The 25,640-nt window shown below is 36.3% G+C and overlaps 1 protein-coding gene across 5 annotated transcripts in view; it reads left to right on the forward strand.

Annotated features, from left to right (window-relative positions):
- Positions 1–25,640, forward strand: part of LOC115456009 (plasma membrane calcium-transporting ATPase 2) — a 151,527-nt gene that overhangs the window by 51,669 nt on the left and 74,218 nt on the right. For all 5 annotated transcript variants that reach the window (XM_037438715.1, XM_030184846.2, XM_030184854.2 and 2 more), the window contains exons 2-3: positions 3,375–3,442; positions 23,543–23,750. In XM_037438715.1, the coding sequence (XP_037294612.1) occupies positions 23,594–23,750 (157 nt within the window). In that variant the 5' untranslated portion in view covers positions 3,375–3,442; positions 23,543–23,593. The remainder of the gene's footprint in view (positions 1–3,374; positions 3,443–23,542; positions 23,751–25,640) is intronic.

Genomic DNA, 25,640 nt, shown 5'->3' on the forward strand with positions numbered 1-25,640 from the left:
GTTATTTTTTTTTATACTGTAGCAATATTTCCAACTGTAGGCAAGGAGATAAGTGGAGCAAATAGTGTTCTTAACGTTTCAAGTTTATTATTTCTACGTGCGTTGATAAGGTTGTGTTTATATGTTCTTATTACAAAACGTGGTGATAAAACAAGTAGTGACATTCAGGTAACGTTTGTAATTCATTCGTTACTTAAATCATAGTTTTGTAATTTATAATTGCAAGATTGATCGCTGAATAGTTAATTAATACCAATAAACTGCAGTAAAACTCATTTAGGATGTGCCAAAAACACGAATCCGTGTCGTTTTATTGTGATTGTTTGAAAGACTAACATGTGACAAATGTAATGGTCTCTCGACCAATCACAGACATCAAAATTAAACATCGACTTACGTGTTGCGTTTTTGGGGATATTCTAAGGAGGCTAAACATTGAATTATTAAGCTTTACAGTGCACCGACTCTGAACATTTGATAAATCTCAAAACTCCCAGTAATTATTGGTAACAACCTTGAACTATTCATGTTTGCACAGTGTTTAGAATAGTGATAGACAAAGCCTTAATACCTACCCAGAGTTTCCCTAAATACTTCATCCAACATTAGGGGTCCTAAACAGTTTATTTCGCTTACGGATTATGACCGCATACCTAATAATTTCCTTGCAACCAATTTTCAACCCACACGGCATTAGATAATATTTGTAGCATGACAACATCGTATGTACTAACATTCTATGTGTTTAGATATTGAAATCACGATTTATTTTATAGATATAATAACACTGCAAAGCAAACCGTGCTGAGCTCACGATTTAGATTATCAATATTTTATTAAGTATTTAATTTAATTCCATAAGTGATTAAGTGGTACAGGGGTACTATGAAAAGATTGTCATGACGAAGCCAATTAGGCTGTGAAGTTATCACTGCAACAAAAAAAAAACCTTGTTGTATCTTGTGATTGGTAAAAATACCAGAGGGCCAACAACTAAGACAGTTAACGTTTCCTCTGAGTTGTGATTGAGTCTATGGGTGGTACAGACGATATATACTGACATACTAACTCAATTACCCGTTCTACTTAATAAAATGCAGCGAAACCTGTGTACGCATCCAATGTTACTGAAGTAGAAAGGATCCTAAATACATAAATGCATCTATAGAATGAAACGCATCAATAAAATTCAGACTAACGCAACTTGCGTCACAGCACGGCGTTTGCACAAATATTTGCCAAACCTCATAGCCAATACGAGTTATTTGAACGAGCCCTTTCGGCCTCTCCTATTGTGTGCACAGCACCCTGAAATATCCAGTCCTTTGCTAAAGATAACATTGAAGTTTGTTCTATCTCGGGTATTACAAACGAACAACTTTGTGCCGATTGACTGTTTTATCATCCGTAAAGCAAAAATTTCATGACCTTTCGAATCAATTTATGACTTCCCGAAATTGTTAATGACACTCAATCTTATTTATCGCATTAATTGGAAAATAGCATCATAAACATAAACAATTGAAATTATGCATTTAATAGCTCAGTCAAAACAGTTTTGTTTGAACGTTACTAATTAGTCGAATACTTGCAAAATTTACAAATATTGAATTAGTTAATAAGCTTCAGTAACAATAGCGCTACATGGCAACAATGTGAAACGACAAAACAGTTTTGTCGCTAAAATGTCGTGTGCAATTTTTTGTTTTCCGTAGTAGAAGTGATGAAGTAGGGTTTTGTTTTATCTATTAATTTGTTAGCGTCGAAGTTTTGAAAGCGTTTCTCGGGAGTTTAATTGGATTCTAGCACATTTCATTACGAAGCTAAGTGTGGTGGTGACGTTGATTACGTTTTATATTGTTTTACGAAGTTTTATGGTGTTATGTGTTGTTTTAATAAATGTCATCTTACAATTAAATTATGTGAGACTATAGATGAAAAATAAATAAAGATGTAGAAAAAGGATAACATCAAAAATTGTACATACGTCACGGTAGAAAATGGTAATTGTATTAATTTTGATAATGATCATCAGACAAAGACAACGTGTTGTGTACGTTCCAAAGCTGGAATGAGACTCGTTGCCTTTTAATATATTTTTGTGCCCAAAATCAACAAATCACCGAGTCGCATTTGACTTATCTAGAACAACACTTATTACCCGGGCCGTAATCCGGGTGGATCTTAAGCCGACGCCCAGTTCAATTTACGCCCTAATACCCCGGTGGAATCGGGAACAATAATTAATCCGCGTACAGAGGTATAAGCCAATACGATGCTCCATAAATTGAAGCTCAGTTAGGCAACATAAGCCTCGAGTACAGTCGGTCAGCTTGCGGGGACGCGCGCAGTTGCGACGTGTTTGTGGTGGGTGAAGAGTTATTGCTGAAATAATTTTATTTAAACGGTTTTTTCAAATTATTTGTTGTTTTTTTTTTCATAATAATAATCTAATTTTTATATGATTATTTAATCTGAATTAAATATTATTATATAGGAATGGGAGTGCTCTGGAATTACTTCTAATCACCATTTTTACTTATATTTTAATCTATCGCGTTAAAAAACGCATAGTTATTGCTGACTGTTAGAAAAAGCAGGCTGTACAGCTAAAACCCCTTGGCTTTATATTTTTGATACCAGTTTTAGCTTGCATTGAAATTTCGGATTTCCATCGAACTATGTTACAGGTGAAGAAATTATAGAATAATCTATTTCAGCATCATCATCTACCCTTTTTAGTGTTAAACAAAGTTTAGAAACCTAAGCAATTTTCTACTGTACCACAATCCGGTTTGTAGTTTACAAAGTCAAATTGCGCGATATCTAATTTGTAACAATTTGAATAATGTTAGTCGAACTCGGTGATCGTATTAGAAAAACATTTTCAATAGTCGATGATGCGTAAGACTCGGTAATGGGTACGCCCTGAAGCATACGTGGATCAACTCTTTTGTATGTAGATCAAAACGTTTGTCTGAACTTAAGATAATTTGTCATGCGATTGTCTGCGTAATGGATTCGGTGTGTTTGCGCGACCTTCTTTAGATTTTCGGAAGGGTTTGGTGTTACGTGACCAAGTTGATGTATTTGTTCGATGTACGTCTTGTAGTAGTTTCGTTAAGTCATCTTCATTTATTCACTCCTTTCATTCCACGATCTGGCACGTGCCGTTTTAACGCCATTTGAATTTTAATCAGAAGTCTCTTTAGAAATCACTGTTATTATAGAAGAAAATAAATGTGGCCTTAAATCTACGTAATTCCGATATGAATATTTTTATTATTTTGTGTATTTTGTTATAAATCTAATTACATTTATAACCTTTTATTAAATATAAATTACAAGGCTAATATTTATTTTATTATTTCCAGGTTGCAACCTGCAGCATAATAGGGACCCATACGCTGCGGCGGAAAGACGGGTGCGACACGCACTCGTGGTACGTATTCCACTAATTATTTATTCTGTTTGATATATCACGGCCAAATTAATGAAGAATGAAGTACCGGATATCTTGGATGTCGGGGTTGAAGGACCAAAAGTTCCCAAGCTGTACGATATTAACATTTGCAACGGCTAAAGTATGTATTTCTCCATTTCGTATCTGTCTATTTCGCAGCTTCGTAATTTTACTCCTTAATTAACCTTTATAATCGTTTAATCAGGTCTAACTCGTTAACTTCCCATCAGTTGGTTAGAAATCCAATCACTACTGCCTCCCGCGTGACCGAGCTCGGTGAACCGTCAGTCCCGGTTGTCAGACGGCAGTTGTAGTGCGGGCGCGTCAGAATCCGTCAGATACGTGATGGGTAGATTAAAAATGTTGACACGACCGCCATGATTCAACTCGCCGTCGTTTTTGGACTTGCGCTGAATTTTGTGATTCGAATTCACTTCTAAAACCCGATGGTGTGGTGCAGACAGAATTTTATATACTTCAATTGCGTCAATGTACAAATATTCATATTTAAGTTAGAACTGTAGCCAGCTAAATTGCAATCCTTATTTATCTTAGATTGATTTTTTATGTCGAATATAGAATTCAATAAAGGACCTGAGTATCTAGTAACCTTCCGCGTACATAGTCTTCTAGTAAGTTATGCCTAATAATAGAATAAATACATCCGGCAATACTCATTATAATTCCACGAGAAGGAGTTTTATAGTTAAAGAAAAACATTGTGAGAATGTCGCGTTCTGATCAGAATATTAATTCTGCGTAATCTCTAGTACGCTTTGTTTACGCAAATTATGTTCAAAACAAAATGTACTGATATGTGATTGTACATAAATTTTATGTTTAAAAATATACATATGTCGGATTTGATCGATCATTCAAGAAATACTATTGAAAAGTAGAAGTTACGCGACTCGTTACGAAATATAAACGCAATAACACAGAGCCGAATATCCTTAGTCTAGCAAATTTAACCGCATTAATCAATGCAATTTGTATTCTTCATTAAATAAATAAGACTTATTTTCTTCTAATGCCTCGCTTCATGTTATCTATTCAAACATCTACCTGCCAATCTAAAACACGATATTGACAAGCACACTGCAAACTTTTCAGTGAAATAGGGTGAAAAATTGGTTCAGAGTCTGCACCGCGGTGGGCGCCACTACGCCGCCGCGGTCGGTACGTCAATATTTTTTGTACGTCGCGTCCCGAGACGGGCGGCTTCCGATGCCGATTCAATTTCATTAGGGACGATTTAACACGTCCACCGGGCTGCTTGGTGGTTTTTCTTGGATATTTCATTAGTCATTATTCGCCTTATTGCGTAACTGGACTATAAGGACTGATTTCTAGATTAATTTATAAATTATCAGTGGACTAGGGTCTTAGTTCTAGGAAGTATTTATTAGGGCTAAGGATTTCGGTATGGCAATATTTATTGCACACACGCAACCGAATTATAAAATGATTGTAAATTACAATACATCTTAAATAATAAAACTCGTTGCATCTCTGCCCACCCCTTATAAAGCATCGCACTTAAACCTAATTTCTATATTTAGCCGTGTAATAACGAAATGCCAACACCCATCAGCACAATATCCAACATCGTGTAATCAAATAAAACTACATTACACCTGAATCTATATATGTTGGACGTATCACGCCCATGGCCAGGCCAGGGCGAGATCGCAAATCGAATTAACCCCGTATGCAGTTGGCTAAATGTATCCACTGGCGGTGTTAGGGTTGACACTACTATAAAAATAATTAGACAATGTGGCAAAATGCGCGCCCCTGTTTTATTATGACAGTTTGTTGTTTCAATGTGGTAGTTTCGAAGATTTAAATAAAATGTTCAAGCGTGTTCCAATACAAATATTAGGTGTGTTATACATTGAATCTAATATGATTACAAACTCAATTGCAAATATAAGGCTGTGGTTGGTCTAGCTTATTTAGTCATTTTATGATCCTAATAATATTATTATAAATATAATTTGTTCAAAAACATCCAGCCCGCGTGCCAACCCTATCTGTTGGTCCTAGACAGGCGATTTACACTGCTATCACTATGAGCCCGGTTCGATTAGACCGCTCTCGTACGAGTTTACGCGATGACGGCTGGCTGATGAGATTTGTTGAAGGTTTAAGGATATTAGACGAGGGAAGGTGGGAATTTCGAAGCTATTAAAAATCTTAACGTTAAGAAATGTTTTATTGTTGTTCACAATGAGTTGTCAACCGGCCATAAGGCCGGCTGGTAGTGGTATGATTTTTTCTAGTACTATTTCGAGACGTTAATAAGACACAGACAAATAACTACTAATTACAAACACAGCCATTACAAATGGTGTTAATCACTCATCCAAAAAAATCGATAATAAAAATAACAAAAGTCTAGATATTTCAATTAATAGTTAAAAGGAACTAGTCTGAAAAGACGCAATCGCAGACTATCTGCAAAGTCTAAATATAATCATGCGGCCATCGTCAACGTATTGAGATTACAACGCGAAATTCAATTAATTCCCATGACGATCAATCTGGCGATGTCAAACACGTCACGAGAGCGTCCAAAATATCATTACCGCATCTCAAAACACGACCGATCTGTCCAGCATCCTGTCTGTCATCCATTAGTGGATTAAAACATGCATTCGTTGGTTTACCGAGTAGGTCTCTCATGATGTGCCAAGTAAATGACGACAAGCTCGTTATTTGTTACATGGGCACTAAATAGCGGCGAAGTATTGGCGAGTTATCTAACGACCCACCCCTAAAAATAAAATAGGCGTGATGTTGTGTATGAGTATGTTACTTATTTGAAAGTTTGCATTGGTTACCGTCGCATAGTCTTCCAATGGCCAAAGTACAAAGCTGTGTTTCGGTATAAAGACACAGCTAGGACCTGCTTTACAACGCTTAGGTAAACTTCAATTAACAATTAATATTTAAACAGGTAAAGTAGAAAGTATACATAATGTAGCAACGTAATTAAAGGTGTGACTTTTGCGTTTGATCTTGTCACGTTGAACAATAGATGGATGAGACTGGCACGAGACCGTGATCTGTGAAAAACTCTAGGGGAGGCCTATGATGTTAGCAAAACAGCCAGATCAACACCGATGCGAATAAAAAAATAATTGTAAATTATGGTTGTAAATAAAGGCTATAATATTCTTACATTGAACAAATAGTTACTCAGACATGGTTAAATAGACGCTAAGTGTTATTAGTTGGCGTTAGGCGGATTATCACCTTATAGCTAAAAGTAATTAGCGCAGAGTTCAACCAAATTCTGGTTTATATCGTCTATCTCACCAAGGGGAGAGCGGCTTGCTCATCTCATTTTGTTATATAGAAGCACATAGCTTGAATGGATATGATGTATAGGGCATCTTCATTTTGTAAGCTACGTTCACGCTGCTTAGGTCTTGAAGATATCAGATATTGGATGGATGTGCAATTTCTTTTTTAAATCTTTGGCAAAGAAAATATTTCGATGTAGAAAATTTGAAGCGTGGTTTGCAAAGTATTCGATGGGTTTTATCTTGAACTTAAGCTATCGATTTTAGTTCTTGCTAAAATGATTGCTAAAGATTTCTACTAAGGTGTGCCTTCTATTTCTCTATTCTTTCTTTCCATGCTTTGAATTATATTACCCTAGACTCTGGTTTGGTATTTGTCCTACTTCTTCTTGAACGTATTCTTTATCACTGAAGATCATGTCCGTCTTGAAACCCCTTGACGGAGTCGATGACGAGCTGTTTCAAAGCCTTCCTGTCTTCGGCTTTCCTCAGGGCAGTGGTAATAATCCTGTTATACTTTTTATTTGATCAGACCTATGGGTAGGCGATCGCCCACGTGGTCTTCTACCGTCTATATTCCTTACATCCAGCAATTTGCCGCAGTTGTCTGTCTGTCTTCGGTCTATATGACCAAAATAACTTAGGACTCGATGTTAGCATATTGTGAAGAGCCAATTATTGATCATCAATTGGGCAAAGATGGACTTGGCGTCTTATGCCCTACTATGGCAATCAAATCAAATTGAATATTATAAAAATATTTTTTTCAAGCCTTGTTAAAATTGCAATTTAAACACGTATCAAATTTAATATACAAAAAGTTATTCTCTCCTCCACTCCAAACGCTATTAGAGTATCGCACAAACACGGATTTAACTCGCCACAAAACAAATGCATGTCACTCAACGGGAACGAGTTTGCGAACTAACAGACACGCGCAAAACCGGCCGCATTCAATTAACCCTCGCAAACTGTACGAACCGGAGCTTAACGTCGTGCGGTCCCTGAGGCCTGTTCACTAGTTGATTTAGTTTTCGCAAAAAAGTAACTCTAAATAACAAACTTGACAGCTAGTGGGACGTTAAATGATGTATTTTCTGCAAAAGCGAGTACTTACTATCTTTGCCGTTTTCAATAAACGATTTCAATCGCTTTTTTCAAATGGACCAATCAAAACAAAGTTTTTTTGACACGCTTAAGTGATAAGTCGAAGATTAATATTGGGTTCGCTTCTTAATAATGGCCGATAGCGAGTGTGTCGCGTTATTACTGGTCATTTAGCATCTAACATCTTAGGGTGAAGAACGTGGTGCACCGCTATGGAGTGATTTGTAATTAATGACTGTGTGGCTGCTGTTTGAGGTACTCGTGACATCAACACGGTTGTGATTAAATTATTTTAACGTATAAAATGAATATAACCTAAATAAAATAAATAATAATCGCTACTAGCAATAAACCGGTTGGTTTCAAAACGCGACTCGCTTTCGCACCTAACCCTTTAACAAACCCAAAGCACCGCAAACACAAATCCAATCTAATCAAATGTATGTCACCGAACGGTACCACGTTTGCGGTACAACAGACCCTCGGCAAAAAGCTACAATCAATTAACCCGTTGCAACTTATAGAGAGGGGCGCGGGGCGGCGCGCACGCTGCCCGGTCTCTGAAGCCCCTTTGCGTGACTACGTGCCAGTTTGGCTTAGTTGCCACTTGGCACAATGGACTTCGTGTTGATGTTGCTAACTGGGACGCGCGAAGGTGTTCAATGAATGCGTTGTTTTTTTATGTTCAACGTATTGGAAAGTTGTGTACTATATGTACGAGTGATGTGGAAGTTAGTTTTCGTAGTACAGAACCATATAGTAAGTTTTCTAGAAAACTTATGTTCAGTCAATTTGTTTACTTTAGTATCCGATGCGATGTATCATCCGCAACTCGCTCGCAGCCGAACTACAATCATCCGACGACGCGCAAAAAACTTTAGCTATGCCGTCACGGTACAGCGATATTTTCCGGAAAGTTCGACGAACTATTTCCACTGGTTATAAAGGTTCGTGCAGTCGATATTCGGCCCGTACTTCGAACTATTCCCAAAGTCGAAACCATTATTCTTGAACCGAGTCGATATTAAGGGTCGTTGTAGGAGGCAGTTTGCACGGAGAATTTTGATTATATTCCCCCACCGGGAATGTACTATCGTCAATTCACATATCGATGTATGCAAATTGAATTTGAGTCCCGGAATTTTTTTTGTTCGAAAGTGCTCATGTCGTTCATATTTAGTCAAGAGGTGTGACAAGTGTGAATGGGTGGTTATTATTTTTAAATCGTATCCAGGTTTTTCGTTGGGTACAGCCTTGTAAAACATTTTATTTTTAATTGTTGCCCTTTAATGCTAGTTTATATTAATATTCTATATTTTGTCACAAAAGAGGTTATGTAGCAAAACTAGCTTATGCACAAAAAATATCTAATCGATATTTTGAGGGGTGTTCATTAAGCCACGACTCCAAATCCCTCACCGCAAAACCATAATAGTAATGCTTCTAACCAACTACAATTTATTCACATAAATAACAGTTATGTTACATTAATTAGAAACAGATACACCCCGACAAGTCAATGGGAAATTTAATTGACGATAAACTGAACATTGAACAGGTATTGTAATTATATGTCCCGTGTTAACGAAATATGCAATTAGTTGGAATGGTTAATAGTTGCAACAATTTCGAGCTATACCAGCTTTATTTATGAATGACGAAGTGGAAGCAACTGGTTTGATTGTTGGTTATGTTAGAAAGAAAAGAAATAAAAAATATATTACGGGTGGTTGGTTGAAATGTATAAAAATTGAAAAAAGGAATGGATTGAGAACAAGGGAATTATAAGTACGTTGCAAAACTTTTAAAAGGGAGTGCATGGAATTGGAAATTTGGAACAGCGGTAGCGCGCCTAGCTTCCAGGCGTCTTAGAGTGCGAAACTTAACTTCAAATATAGTGCCGGTTTGCAAATACTCTTGTAATAACGATGCATGATATACCATTCTTAGATATTTTACGCTGATTTTTACCAATATGTCGTGTTTAATAATAACTTTATTAACTTTTTAGTCATGTATGGTTTTATAATTACCTTCAGTAAATTAAAACTGTTCTGTAGAAATACGTAGTACATCATATATTTATCTACAACGGTACCTTGCTAATTTGGTATAATTGCAGGCATACGTGGGAACTCAGAAATAAGAATCGCAAGTAGAACCCATCATACAACAACCTATCATTCTAGTCTATAATTTTATACGTAATAAGCACAAGACAAATGAACAAAGGGATTATGATTCGCTATATTAAAAAAGATTATATGGTTTAAATAGAGCGTAGATTCTGTGTGCGTTCTCGTCTGTCCACGTCTGCCAAGAAGTGAAGCGGGAATGCCATAGTGCTCTTGGTTTTTCTACTTTTGTACAAGCGCCCACTACAACGCAACCTCCTTCGAACACTCAGTTACATTAAAAAAACTATATAAAATATATATGTTCAAATTGGCAGGCTACATAAATTATTAACTAATGGCCATTAACGGTGTATGGAATTGGCATTTGTAGAGTTAACGTAATTTCGAGAGGGACTCACTCGACCGTTACCATAATTATGAAGACTACTCTTTCATTCTATATTCACATTAATATTTCATTCATTACGGATGAATTTTCAACGGCCATGTAAAAAAACAAGCCATGCCCAAACGCTATTAACGTCCCGCCGGAATCGGTCCAAAATACCCACTTAGCACAATTTATACCGAATTTAATGTAATTAAAACACACTGGGTTTGTACCGAACGAGGGTTAATTAACCGTACTCTAGCGTGCCCTTTGGGAATTAAACTTTTTTTCACATTACATAGGCTTGGGGCGCGGGTTGCAGATCGCTCAACTTTTAACGAAGCTACATCTTGCAAGCCGTAAGCGATTTTAAGTAAAATCCACCCCCTAACCTCTCCTCAAACGACAGTGTTTATTTCGCCTTTATTGATACAGCAAAGTTTCAGCTAAGGTCCCTAAGATCCGTGAAGTGTTATTTTTGAGAGGGTTTCAAATAAACAACGGAGTGTATGAATGGAAATTATGAAAGATGCCAGAGGAAAGTTTCGCACCCTTGAGGGTTCTTGTTGGGACCTACTGTACATTATAAATTAACGTTTGGGTTGATAATGCGTAAACGTATCCGATTTGAAAGTTTTGGGCAATAGCAAAATTGGTTGAAAGCGGAGATCCTTAAATGTTTATAATACTATGCTATGACTAGATTATATAGACATACGCTCAGTCAAGCTTATAAATATAGTGTTTATAACTGCATTATCAAAAAAAAATAAAAATACCATATCTTCACCAAAGTTCGTTAAAATAGCTTTACATAAATTTGCATTTCAAAGCAACTTCCTTAGATTTATGTTTAGCGAATAACAACATAATAATTTTAAACATTCTCGCCGGTAAATGTCCAAAGGAAGCTGACCAAACTTCCGAATTCCAATCAAGTTGTAGAAAGAAATTGTTCCCATCGAATCAGAGCATTACCAAAGAAATCTAATTAAGGAACAGTTATGCCACGCCTAGCAAATAGCGTAGACCTGGTGATTACACTAGGTCTTTATTGTAAGACATGTTGCCAGAATTTAAGATGGTTGTTACTTTCGCTACATATTTTGTTGGAAAATCTCCCAGAAGTTATAATTTTCACTTTAATTTCTATAGTATACTAGTTGTAATTCAATTAAGTACTCTGTTAGAGAGTGGGCGAGTTTTTTGAAATAAAAGACCGACATCGTAAATTTGATCTCTTAGGTCGATATCAGAAATGGTCAGTTATTATTTTTTATGGCTCATCGAAATCTTGTATTGCACAAGAAATCTAGGCAACAGATGCTGAGTTCAAAAACATAACTCTAAAAGTTACTCAGCAAACATAACTATGTAAAACAGAATTGCAGTCAATGAACTTCCAAAACTGTTAAATTATTGTCCTTTACACAATAAAAAAATACCTCAGTACTACTGATCAGTTTTACAATAAAATTATTTTAATGAAAACACATAAATCATTTAAAATATGCAAGTAACGCAATTGATTTCAAAATGGTATTAACGGCATTAAATTCAGTTTGTTTCATAAATCAGAAGTCTCATTTTCATATTTACGTCCGACGTTTCCGATAATTATTCCCTTTGTAAGGAGGCAATCCGATTATAAGGTGCTTTTGTGTTGGAAATTAAGCTCCCACTCTCACGTCTCGTGGTCAATAAGTTTGTAGTTGTAAATTTCTAAACTGGAAGATATTGAAAATGGCGGTGTTGAAATGTTTTCGGCTTCATAAGAAGTGAAAGAAAGAGACGCTAGTAAGTCAAGCAAGGCAGTTTTACTTAGTGTGTATATAATTAAGAAATGGATGCATGAAGTAGGTATATATATTTCAGGTGCAATGTATATGGTACTCAAGCAATAGATTTGCATTTTACAGGATCCATACTTATTCAATGTTCCATATCGCTACACCAAAAATGCAATCTTCATCCATCACGAATATAAATACAGCGGTCCGGAGCACATGTAATCCCGGTGGCCCGGTCCCGTGTCGTCACACGGCTGCCGCATGTCACGAGATTGCCTGATTAGCGGTGCCACCATCCGGGCTGCGGTGAACGTGCTTTGAATACCCTATCAAGCTGTCAACCCCCGCTCCATCTAACGGCACTATTACTTCCATTGATTTATTGGATCCAACGTTGGCTGCATTTAGTGTTTGATCAAATTGAATTGGCTGAAAAGTACATTGCGGGATGTTGGATGAATATTGAATTTTTCGATCGATGCGAATGTCTTCATTTTCGATTGAAAGTTTGATTTTGAACGAGAACGATTTTCAGTTCGTTCGTTCGATTTTAGATTGTTTCTAGTTAATTGAATCTTTCTCGTAAAATTTATTTTAGTGGTAATTATTTGGTAATAACTCATCTTCTGTGAGATATGAAACTCTTCAGCGTATTCTTGAATTCTAACTTTTAATGACAGGAATTTGGCAAAATCCAATTGCATATGACATGCCATTAGCATTTAAATTTCTTTAATTATCTTCCTCCTTACTATTGTGCTTATCTCTTTGTGTTTCATACTATTAATTTCATTCAGCCTTCGTACTCTATTACCCGGGCAGTGTTCATTTAAATGCATATCTTCTTAGAAGCACATTTAAGCAGTTGCATTTAAATTTGAAATTGATAATGTGATTGCGAGTTGGCTGGATGCTCCCTGAACGCTTGCTTATTGCATTATTATACTTTACATTTTGCCTTCTGAATAAAATTTTATCAACTGCAATATTTTAGCCTAGATTGTCATTGTTTCTGTTATTCTAGTTTCTGGAAACGCCAGCTGATTTTATGAAAATATTTTATTAAAAATTATGATATTAAATTCGAAAAGCATCTGTGTCTACTCTTTAGATATCTACTTTTATTTTCTTTGAACAAAGATAAATTTTTGTTGTCGAAATCAATAGAATTAATCCTAAGGTAACTCCTAATTAAGAAAACAATAAAAAACATTTGGTTCAAACTACTGAAAGCCTATCCGAAGATAATGATGATATTCATAGAACTAATAAAATCAATTCGCATAGTGATAACTTATAAGATCAAAACGTCATTCCAGTTTCGTACTCAAGATTTATTATCTAGCACGAGTCTGCAACTTTATCGCCGTCCATTTATGAAGCATAAAACGTCTTTCATCGCTTCACCGAAGTAAATACATCACGCCAAGATGGCGTTGAGTTTGTACAGGTTTTTGTGAACGTCGACTCAGCGAACGCGGTGTGAATTATAAATGTGACGCTCCTTTCCCATCGCCGGTTGGACACCGTAAGAATCGAACCGGCTTGCTGAATATTGATCGTAGGAATTCGTACGGAAGCTTCTAGCGGTTTTTGGTTTGCATAAATGTGGCTTGTTTTCTACTTTTTATATTGTTGAGTCGCGATTAGCTATAGCAGTAGATTTTTATATGCGTAAAGCTTACCAGAAACCCAGGATAGCGACAACTTTTCTAACTTTTACTCAACCGTTTGGAAAAAGTCCGAAATAACTGTAATATTGTTTTCACCTCTATTCCCTTCGTGATGTTTCCATGCTAGATTCCTGGTTTCGATGTGAATATTTCTTACATTAGCTCATACTTGGTATTTCTTTCACCATACGAGTACTATTTCTGTTTACTTCATATGATGAAACCCAGCAGATTTAACAATATGTAGCTACAGAAAATTTCTACCGTAATATTGTTGATCGCTGATATTGAAACTATATTGCGTGTTGTAACCCCGAGTTCCTTATAATATTTTATTCACTTTACACTATAATTTATCTTGTCACACCGCACCTCTCTTATCCGATAACTAAGTTTCTACACTTTCTTACACCTGGCGGTGCTTCCTGCAAACAGCGGCGGCTTCCCGGACGTGACGTCACAGATCCATATCAACTGAGTGGGTTCGCTGCGTGCACAATGACGTCACTAATTGAAGTTTTAATGAAGTCTTAAAACTTTGAATGCCTAGTCAGGGCTTAACTTATTAGCTTAACTGCTACGTTGATAAGTTTTAAGAGCCTCGTTATGGCTTTTATGTTGCCCGAGTGGTCTTAAGTCTTTGTTCATTATTGGTTTTATAGAACTTTTAAAATAACCAGTCTTGTATTCATTACTAATGAGACGGTTGCAAAGTTATCGTATTGTATTTGTGAGTTATTGAACCACATAAGGCGGTTTAAAACAAATATTAAGTTTCCAATGAATAAAAAATCTAATGTTTTTGCTGCAGTGCTACATTATAATCTGTTGATGATGAGATTTTTTCTACTTACTCCTCACGACTCACGAAGTCAACGATACGAATAAAGCTAATCAAAATAATACCTTGATTACTCACTCCCAATTAACCCAAAAGGTAATTAAAGCGTAACTGAAAAGAGAACACTATAGCTTACCTTAACAGACAAATCACGTAGTGATTAAAACAAAGATCTAAACCACCTATTTCAGCTTACGTGACACGTTGGGTATGATTACACAAAAATTGCAACTGCCATCAACAGAAATACCAAATTCCGTACTGATTAGAATTTGCACGGTGAATGCCTCGCCTTAAAACAATTCCACAAATTAGAGTAAAATCCTTTCCTACGATGGAATTGGAGCGAGGCGAACGTCATGCGACTGAGTTCCATGCAATTATGATCTTAATTTCAAATTGTTTTTGTGTAATTTATTTTACTTATGAATGGACTTAATTGGATTTTAAGTATTTATTATATTTTGATTGTGCCTCCGATCCCATGATGTTCTTCCCTCGTCATAAAATAAAAAACTACAGATCACACATAACGGAGATGAAAAGTAGCTTAATTCATTTAATGATTTGCTCCCGCGGCTATGTACAAATTACAAGCAAACGCTAATAAGCATTTCCTGATTTTATTTGAACATCCAATAATTTCCATTTTTTTTTTGTTATAACATTAGTAGCATTATAACATGAGTAACAAACATGTTGAGCGGCGACGCGGAACTATTGATTCGTAAAGTTATTTGATTTTAATATGTATACACCATGACGAGCGTCATGTTCCGCTTCATCTGACAATAGTGTTGTAAAACTTTGAGCGTCATCTATTGTCGGTTACTTTATAGAGCTTACCGATTTTGAACAGGTATTTTTGAGATCAGTTTTGAAATTTTGACGATGCGCTTTAATTGCGTAACACTAACTAATTTGCCAACCTTTATTTCGTTTAGTTTAATTAGAAATTTCATATTTTGTATGAATATTCTATTTTATATCGTTAACATTTTCACAAATTTGCAATCTCGTGCCAACTTCACAGATTGTATAATCACCCATGTTATTTACAAAATGTGGGTCGCTACTCTCCTTTGCGAATTCAAAAGATTCAACGAGCTATTCGTCGCGAATGAGGATATGAATTATCATAAGGAATTTAATAAATTATTAAAAACGAAAAAATGTTCTACATTTATTCGGCTTAGAGATTTTTTGTTACAACTGAGTCACGAGTAAATCGCTCACCTGATCGAAGGTATTAATCGTTTTTGTAATAAATTATTATACACTAATATGGTGACACGTTCAAAATATTTTCTAAATGATTTATGTGTGCCCAAACGATAACTAATTTATAAAAGAACTGATGACTACATTAACAAATCTAGATAAATATAATAATTCTCAATAATCCAACATTAGAGCATATAAATCACAATCCCGAACACTTACCCAGGGCCAGCCTAAGTTTTACAAGCTCCGGAATCAGCAGGTGCGGCTCGGATAACCTGCGAAATCGCGGCGCTCACGCGACGTATCGCGCTTTGGGGCGTTCACTGTGCTATTTATTAAGTTCTAATGGAGCTCTATGCGATTTTGATTATTAATCCAATAGGCTTTGGTGGTATATAATTTCTAAGAAGTTGTTCTGGAAATGTTTAGGGGAGGGCTATGTTCAGCAGCGGTTTTCCAAAGGGTGAAGAAGATCCTAATTAGGCAGCTCATAGCTATGGATATCTTGGTGGTAAGAGTCATAACTGCCGTCTGCTTCTATACTCGTAATTAAAGTTATAGTGACTGATATGAAAATATTATTACATCTCTAATATTATTGACTGGAATGAAGTTCTAGTTTTCTTGTCGCTCTCCAGTCTCTTAAAAATTTAGTTATTGCGACCATGACTATTTCCAGCAGTCATAAAGATTGCTGACAATTTATACTTACCATTCCAATAACCATACCATTAAAAAACGAATGCTCTTCCACCTTACCATCACGCTGTTCCCCCACAGCTTTCAATATAAAAATAAATATACCACTCCTACAAAAAACCATTTGTGTGTGAAGTTATTTATGGCCGAGCCGCCTTTTATCCCCTGCTATATCGATTACACTGAATATTTTGTGATAAATTTTGATTCGTGTTTACCCACTTTGCGATATTTATTCGTTGCTTTATTTTGAATTTCAGATCATATCAGGTTTCCGCGTTTAGTTATCGTGCTTGGTCTTCGTTATTTTGGTATAGGTTTTAAGTGAAGTGGAATGTGATAGAAATTTGATATTGATAAGTCAAGGAGTGTGATGGTGTGTTTATTAACTATCGCACGAATGAAGTTAGGTAGTTTTGTGTCTTTATTTAAAAGTAGGCATTTGTTACTCTTGGATTATATTTTGTATCAGTTGCAATTTTCGTAGTCTATAATACAGGTTTAACTCTAATTCATTCCCGAAATCCTGGCCATGAATATCCTTAGTTACGACGTACATCTCCACGGAGGATCATTATTCATTTAGATAGCAAGGGATCGTGCGAGGTACGCGTAGATTATTCGCGCCCACAGAAACTTATTAGGGGCGGTTTCAATCAACATTGTTTACCCGCTTGTGCCAAGTTCGTCTTGATTAACCTATTTAATGACATTGCCAAATACATTAACCAAATTAATTTAATTAACCTAGCTTCGTGTAAAGGAAATATTATTTTTACATAAACTATTTCCTTGTTAAAGAGACTAAACAGCATATCCTTATTTGAACAAAAGATGTATTCTTTTTTCGAATCCTTGAAAACTTGCCAGTTTTCAATAAAGAGGCACACGAAACACGCAATTCTTAACTTTTACGTCTTGGGCTTGAGTCGAAATTGACTTTCGAAGGTCCACGTTTCAAACGATAAATCTTCGCACTTTAGGGATGTCACATAAGTACTATTCCAACGCTTTACATTACGCGTCCCTCAGCTATCGCAAAAGTTGTCATCCTTTCATCGTTGTACGATGACCACTCCCCCTTCCCCTGTCATCACCCCTAACGTATCTTGTACCGCACCTGTATCAGCCATTACTCTATTTTACGATCCAATAAAGTCATCCGTCGGTTTAGTACAATGTTGTACATAATTTAGCGGTATCGTATAAGGCTTTCACGAGTATACATATCGTATTTGTGTGGTGAGAGCGTCTGAGTCAAGTCGTAGGTTTGTTTAATTTTCAGTTCCTACGAAACTAGAAAGCTTATCACACGAAAAATTCATACAAAACCCTCTAGTCCCTGAATGGTCGTATATTATTCCGACTGGTGTTACTTAATGTACATTCGTTACCCTCAACCGCGATTCGCAGTGTCACTATAGCGGCTATCACCATATGTACGGTAACCGCTAGCCAATCGTTCGCAATATACCCAGCAATTCCATGTAAATTTCAACGCACATGAATGAAATCGTTGCGATGCACCCCGATGCAAATTGTGGATCGCATGGAATTCTATCTGGCATTTAAATTACGACTGTACGCGCCGTTTGGTGCCCAGTTGCGTGGCACGGCCATAGATATGTAAACACAGGTAAATACCGGTGTGGAGTTACATGTACTACTCGTTACACCTGTATAATGTAATTGAGAAATTCTGTTGGTTAGTAGATTGGTGTTTAAAGTAAAAATTATGGTAATTTATACATAAATATTTAGTCTTTTATGTTATAAGTTAGAAATAATAACAAAATAAAAAACTTAGCAATGGATTAAACAGAAACGTTACACTCAAAAATACAACACAATGAAAGATTGTCGCACAAATGAAAAGCAACTCGTGCGAAATATATTTGCAAAATTGAATACATTTTACACCAAAATGCACTCAACGTAGCGCGATTATGTAAATAAAAAATAACATTTAAATTAAGATGTCATCTGCATAACCCGAAGATCTGGGACGGGGCGGATCAACGGAAGAGGGTTAACTCTTTGTACGTGACATCCCTTGTACATAATATTTTTTGGGTAACGTCGCGAGAGTCTTACGGGTCGGAGGTTTAAGAATTTTGCTAAAAATATTTGGAAACTAAAGTCTCTACGCTACTTTTTGTAGTTCATATTTTATGAGAAGGCTTTTTCTTTTTCAATCCAATATTAAGTACATTTTAATATTTAATATACTTAGTCTGGCCATAAATACTGTTACACTTAATTATAAAAAAATATTACATTTGAATTTCGAATCTGTCATTTTTATACGATTGTTCATTGTGTTTTCTCATTTTGGCGCCAATACATTGTAAAATATTTTGCAATATTAAAATGGTGTGGGGTGATAAAGAGAACCGAATCGCTGTGATAGCATTACACAAAGTAGGTATGGAGCCAAATGCAATTTTTAAAACTCTCCATACACTTGGTATTAGTAAAATGTTTGTGTACCGGGCTATTAATAGGTACAATGAGACCTCCTCTGTTTGTGACAGAAAAGATCTGGCCGTCCACGTAGTGTTCGTACGAAAAAGGTGGTCAAAGCAGTAAGGGAAAGAATTCGAAGAAATCCTGTCCGAAAGCAAAAGATTTTATCTCGGGAAATGAAGATAGCACCTAGAACCATGTCGCGTATTTTAAAAGATGACTTAGGACTTGCAGCCTATAAGAGACGCACTGGCCATTTCTTAACTGATAATTTAAAGAAGAATAGGGTGGTAAAATCGAAACAACTACTGAAGCGGTACGCAAAGGGAGGTCACAGAAAAATTTTGTTTACGGATGAGAAAATTTTTACAATTGAGCAACATTTTAACAAACAAAATGACCGTATTTATGCTCAAAGCTCTAAGGAAGCTTCCCAATTAGTCGACAGAGTGCAACGTGGACATTATCCGACTTCAGTGATGGTTTGGTGGGGTGTTAGCTATGAAGGAGTGACTGAGCCATATTTTTGTGAAAAGGTATCAAAACATCGGCACAAGTGTATCAAGATACCATTCTTGAGAAGGTAGTTAAGCCCCTTAACATCACCATGTTCAATAACCAAGTATGGTCCTTCCAGCAAGACTCGGCGCCGGGTCATAAAGCTCGGTCCACGCAGTCTTGGTTGGAATCGAACGTTTCGGACTTCATCAGAGCTGAAGACTGGCCGTCGTCTAGTCCCGATCTTAATCCGCTGGATTATGATTTGTGGTCAGTTTTAGAGAGTACAGCTTGCTCTAAACGCCATGATAATTTGGAGTCCCTAAAACAATCTATACGATTGGCAGTGAAGAATTTTCCCATGGAAAGAGTGCGTGCTTCTATTGATAACTGGCCTCATCGTTTAAAGGACTGTATTGCAGCCAATGGAGACCACTTCGAATAAGCTTTTTATATTTTTAATTGTTTTATATTTATGTATTAAACTGACACACTGTAAAAGTAATAAATGTTATTTGCAGTTAACAATTTTCTTTTTTCTTTATTACAATATTTATGGCAAGACTAGGTATAACTAAAGATTGACAATGCTTGTACAGTTACCAAAATACTGTCTACTCTTAAATGCAAACGTATCTAAAAATAATTGCAGCATACATTTTATACTAAATCTCGGAAGGAAAGCAACTATATCTCCAACGGACTCATTGGGGTCGTATGTGACCCATAAACAGCTTTGAATAATCAAGGACAGGGGCGCGCGCACGTGTTTTACGGTTCGCATTAGTCTTGCTGAGTTATTGTTTCATCGTGCATAATTGCTGATGGCGGGTTGGGCTGTTTCTGATATTAAAGGATCATGAATTGCCAAGATTGTGTTTTGGGAAATATTTCCGTATCACTCAGTTACTTAGTATTGGAGGTAAAGTTTCGAAGTTATTTAAATCCGTTCCCAAACTAGTAACTAATTGGCGTGGCAACTGTAGCGTTAGTCTTTTGTAGTTTTATGTCTTCATCAAATTATATAACTGTTCAAGGAACTACGTAACATACATAAACCATTATCAATAATTGAACGATAGATATAAACTCACGATTAGATTGATCATGTCACATCATAAAGAAACTAACCATCCATTCCGAATCTTAACAGCCGACGGGGATTCATTAAATCTTGCGAGCAAAAACAAGGAAACAATTTCACCCCTCAGTAATACGTGCATTATTAAACCCTTGCAAAGATGGCTCGGGGGTGGTGCGAGGGCGAAAGGGGGTGTTGGCCAGCAGCCCGGCGAGTTGCCAACGGCATCCGGGTTGAGTGTCATTGAATGGCAAGCAATCAGGCCGGTTGAGTGTTATGTCCGTCGGACTCTGTGGAGTCGGGGTATCTTTGATCCGGTGTCTTGGGGTCAGCGGCGACCCGTTGTAGCAGCGGAGGGTTGTTTGAAACACTTTATTGCAAAGGATTTACAGTGTAAAATTAAATGATAGTAAAGTGCGTCTGTCAATATCATAGAAATGTGTACTTTAATATTATTGTAAGACGTTAAATAAATGAAGTATTTGTTAATGTTGATCTTTGTATAGTTTAAGGAAAAGTGTTCTGTGTTCTTTAAATGGAGCCGCTTGAAACGCGCACTCAAGACATGTGAAATCTTGTAAGTGATAACTTTGGTTCGCTATTTAGTAATTATTATATAACGAAGTGTGACATAGTGAAGCTGTTTGTGTATTTTAGTAAATTACCATAAGTTTCTAGAATCAATATGAACATAGAGTTTGTTTTCAAAACATTCGACACACAAAACTTATAACAATTTAGTAACTAATTCTCCTTACAGACGTCACTAACGCAACCATCTTGGCCATAATCACTAGCCGTGGCATTTTAACTGTCCACATCATTATGCAGATTGCAGTGAAGGGTACCGTGACGTCAGCACACCGCCGGCCCTATTGTCCCACGGTGTAACTGCGGGTCATTTAGAAACGTCACAAACATCATTTATTCAACGCGTGCAACAATCCAATAGTTTAAGCAGCCTCTACAAGTGTGAGTTTGAAATTGTCGATGCTTGTACGAGCGTGTGAAGCGTCCTGTGTGGCGACGTGAAAGTACATAAATGACTGTTTTCTTTGATTTACTTTCTCGTCCTTTTTTTACATACAAGGAATCGTGACTTCAGATTGCAATGAAGGATTTACTGCTACCTTTGTACGTCGTTATTTATACGTGTCTTCGAATAATTCATTGCATATGTAAATTTTGATAATGCTTCCTCCATCAGCGATATATCCACAAAATATTTCCAAAGCAAAACGACAAACATACCCCATCGGTTCTCAAACATTTCAAAGCGCCCGCACCCTAGAAACGTTCGACAAACGACCTTCATTCGTTATGTCGACATGTATTTTGTTATGATAAAATGTTCCATTTACCCGATTTGTCTGCTTGAAATACTGCCCCTTATACACCATCCCTCCTTTCCCCACCATGAATGTCTTGTGTAAAGTATCGCGTGTCCAGTTGTTTGCGACCTTGCGTCATCCGACGGCGACCTATACTCGTGTGATCGATATATTTGTCATCTAAAAGGCTTGGGAAGTGTTTCGTTTGATCTGAAAAGTTTGCATTGTTTTGTGTCTGATGGATTTTGAGATACAAAGGTGTTACGTTGGATTAAGAATGGTTGAGGGTGCTGTGATAGGGGTTTTATCAAACGTTATGATACGGTTCAAAGGATTGTCTGTTTAAATATAGGTTCGAATTGTGCTATTGAAAAGTGTAATGAAAAGGTTTTTTATTCAGTAACTTCCAAATTCTTATCAAGAATCCTTTCAATTTGGTTTAAAACTACCAAAATGGTTTTTGTTAGGTGTTCACTTCAAACGTCAACTACTCCTGCCGTAGAAATTAACAATTAGACCTAACAGAACAATTAATTCGGAATTCGTCATCACTTTTATCTCTCATCTTAATTGGAGTAATATCTCGTTGTCTATTGATTCCCTGGTTCTACTTGGATTTAATTATCTACAAGCACTTCGAAGATCCTTTTGCAATTATTGTAACATCGTTGTTATGATACTTTGTCGAAACGACGTGTCGTCTCCTCGGTAATTTAATTTTTGATTTAGAATGTAAGTCGATTTAGAATTCGATTTTTTGTATTAAAAATAAGAAACTAAAGTATGTTTACAAATATGTACTTATTTTTCTTTGTCGTGTTTTGGATTCAGTCAGTACGCGCTATGCAATATTTTCTAGATTCAGAAATTGCGTCTGAGATTCCATCAACGCTTCGTCATTGTCATCTTTCATTGCATTGCAGCTGACGTCACTATCAAAATCCAATCTTACTAAATCATTAAAGTCAAAATTAAACATCTGAGCGTCTCCGACCCTCATCCTTCTCCAATATAATCCTCAGCACCCCAATGCTCCAGTTTAATTATGCACCGTCCGTAATGTGCACCCGTCAAGAACTGACGGTGCCGTAAATATTACCCCCCAACTGATGCGACCACCCGGCCCGTGCAAATGTGCCCGTTTCGATGTTTGTACTGTCCATTGTTGATTTTATTGTGTGTGCATTCGACGATATGAATTTTTAAATATCGATAATGGCTGTTGTTATTTTTTGTGTTTAATAAATAGTCAAATGTATCATATTGAATAGTGCATAGTTAAATATAGGACATCGCGGATACAAAAAACACCGTAATCAGTAGTGGGTACAGATAAAAATGTAAAACATTATCCTCAATTGTGACGAATATTTATTTAGGCGTAAATCGCGTCGCTGTCTTGATGAGTATTTTAATTTCGACCTGCACAATTAATTGCATATAATTTTAGTCTATTGTCTCATAGTTGAATGTTATTTACTTACCTCATTCTCCCAATGTAACCATCTCATCATTTCCAACATAACTAACAAAAACTGTCCTTGTTTCAGAGCTAGAGGGTTGTCGGGCTTGGTGCGGGCGGCGGCCGCGAGCCCGGCACCATGGCCACCGTGGAAGGGCGGCCGGCGCAGTATGGCGTCTCGCTGCGGCAGCTGCGCGAGCTGATGGAGTCGCGCGGCGCCGAGGGGATGGCCAAGATCAACGCGCTCGGCGGGCCGCAGGAGATATGCAAGAAACTATACACTTCACCGACAGATGGTGAGTTCTAGATATAGTTTATTTAAAACTAATGCTCCCAGAGACTGAGAGTCGCCGAGCTTCACTGGTGTCATAAAAAACGTGCCATCGACGATCCTTATAGGAGTTGCAGTTGCAGATGTGAAAGCGTGATATTCTATAGATGTAGTTTATAATCATGGAGCGTTATACAATTTAATAGAATTTGAAACAAATTTCACACGAAAACATGCTAGTTTCGGACCAGTATAACAAGAAATAAGACTAGTATATAGCAGACTGTTACACCGTACCCAATAATAGCGTACAATTTATGACTTTGTTTACGATATTAAGTTAGAAACAATATAGAAGGTAGAATTTTTCTTTTTACCTTAAATCTGAACATATCCCGTGGTAGCGTGGTAAATCTAGCTTAAAGAGTTAAAGAGTACAAAATACATACTGAATTCAATTCTCCTGAACACTCCAAACAAATACTATATCCGCTTTGACGTCCACTAAACGCAGTCTGATAAAAGCTTGAATACGTGTGCTGTCTGGTCTCTACGGATCCTCATAAATTATTTATGAAGCTTTCATTTGAACGATGTTTTATTGTGCTCTTTTTACTTCGAAACATGTTAGGACAATTGAAGAGACAGAGAAATATGAAAGCTTAGTCATCTAAATATTTAAATATGGGAGTAACTGACGTTATAGTAAGTTAATCGCAGTCATAATTAAAGACATTGGAAGCCGAAGATCACTTGGAAAGACACTAAGATTCTAAAAATATTTACAACAAAAGGCAGATGAAGGAAACGAAGTCTATTTACAAAAGGCTTGCAATAGATAGAAAAAAAAACAAACTACAATAGACATAAGCTCTTTCGAGGTTATCATAACAAATGTAAAATCAGTTAAAATCACATGTAAATCAAACCTTTGTTTATTCTTGTGGAACCTTCGTATATTTGATTCATAATTCATGCCAAGGGACGCAAACAACAATTAGTGTTCCGTTATTAATGGAAAATCGTTTGATTGAACGGTAGGCTAAAACAGTTGCTATGAAATACATTATGATGCCTCCGCTATTATTGAAGATAGGACTGACGTCATCATCACTGACGTCTACAAGCAACAATAATATGGATTAATTTGAGGATAGAGAGAGACATGTTACAACTAAACAATTTGGTTATTAGAAAATGAAATCTTAACATACTGTTGTAGTGATTATTGACATTACAGATGTTTAGGAAAATTAAAATGAGTTAGAACATTCACGATGACGACTTGTCAATAAGTTTTTTTTTATCCGTGGACGGTAAAGGAACTCCACTGCATCTGATGGTAGTTGGAGTAAGATCACACCAGCAAAGTATCACTTGTCTTACAAGAAATAAACTTTGTAAAGATATTTTGAATAATTTTCACGTAATTTCTGTGAACCAGCGAGTATTAACTAGTGTACCATAATAGTATTCTACGTGAATTCATTAATATTAAAATTTAATATAATATTCATTTCAGTACATACAACAGACTATAAAATTAAAATAAATACTATTTTTAATTACCTCGGCATTCTACTGTCCATAATACACACTTGTCGCACTCTAGAAGAATTTAATTAAGTTAATTAAAAAAGCTTTCACGTTGCATCGTACTAGAAAGATTTCCGGATGAAAGTATAGATTCGCCGTTTTATATTTTAATATTTTTTACTTTCTTTTACATTCGTCTAAAGTTATGCTATCCGTTCCTTATTAAATACATTTAGAACCAATAGTGACAATCTACTTCTTATCTATTTTCTTTATGTCTTCTATTCGATTCAATTTCGAAATCATACTTTATTTCTGGCCTCATTTGATCCAATGTTTTACCCATCTAATTAAAAACATTATCAAAGCTGTTCCATAA

Source organism: Manduca sexta, chromosome 3 (genome assembly GCF_014839805.1).
Source record: "Manduca sexta isolate Smith_Timp_Sample1 chromosome 3, JHU_Msex_v1.0, whole genome shotgun sequence".
Classification (NCBI taxonomy): Eukaryota; Metazoa; Arthropoda; class Insecta; order Lepidoptera; family Sphingidae; genus Manduca; species Manduca sexta.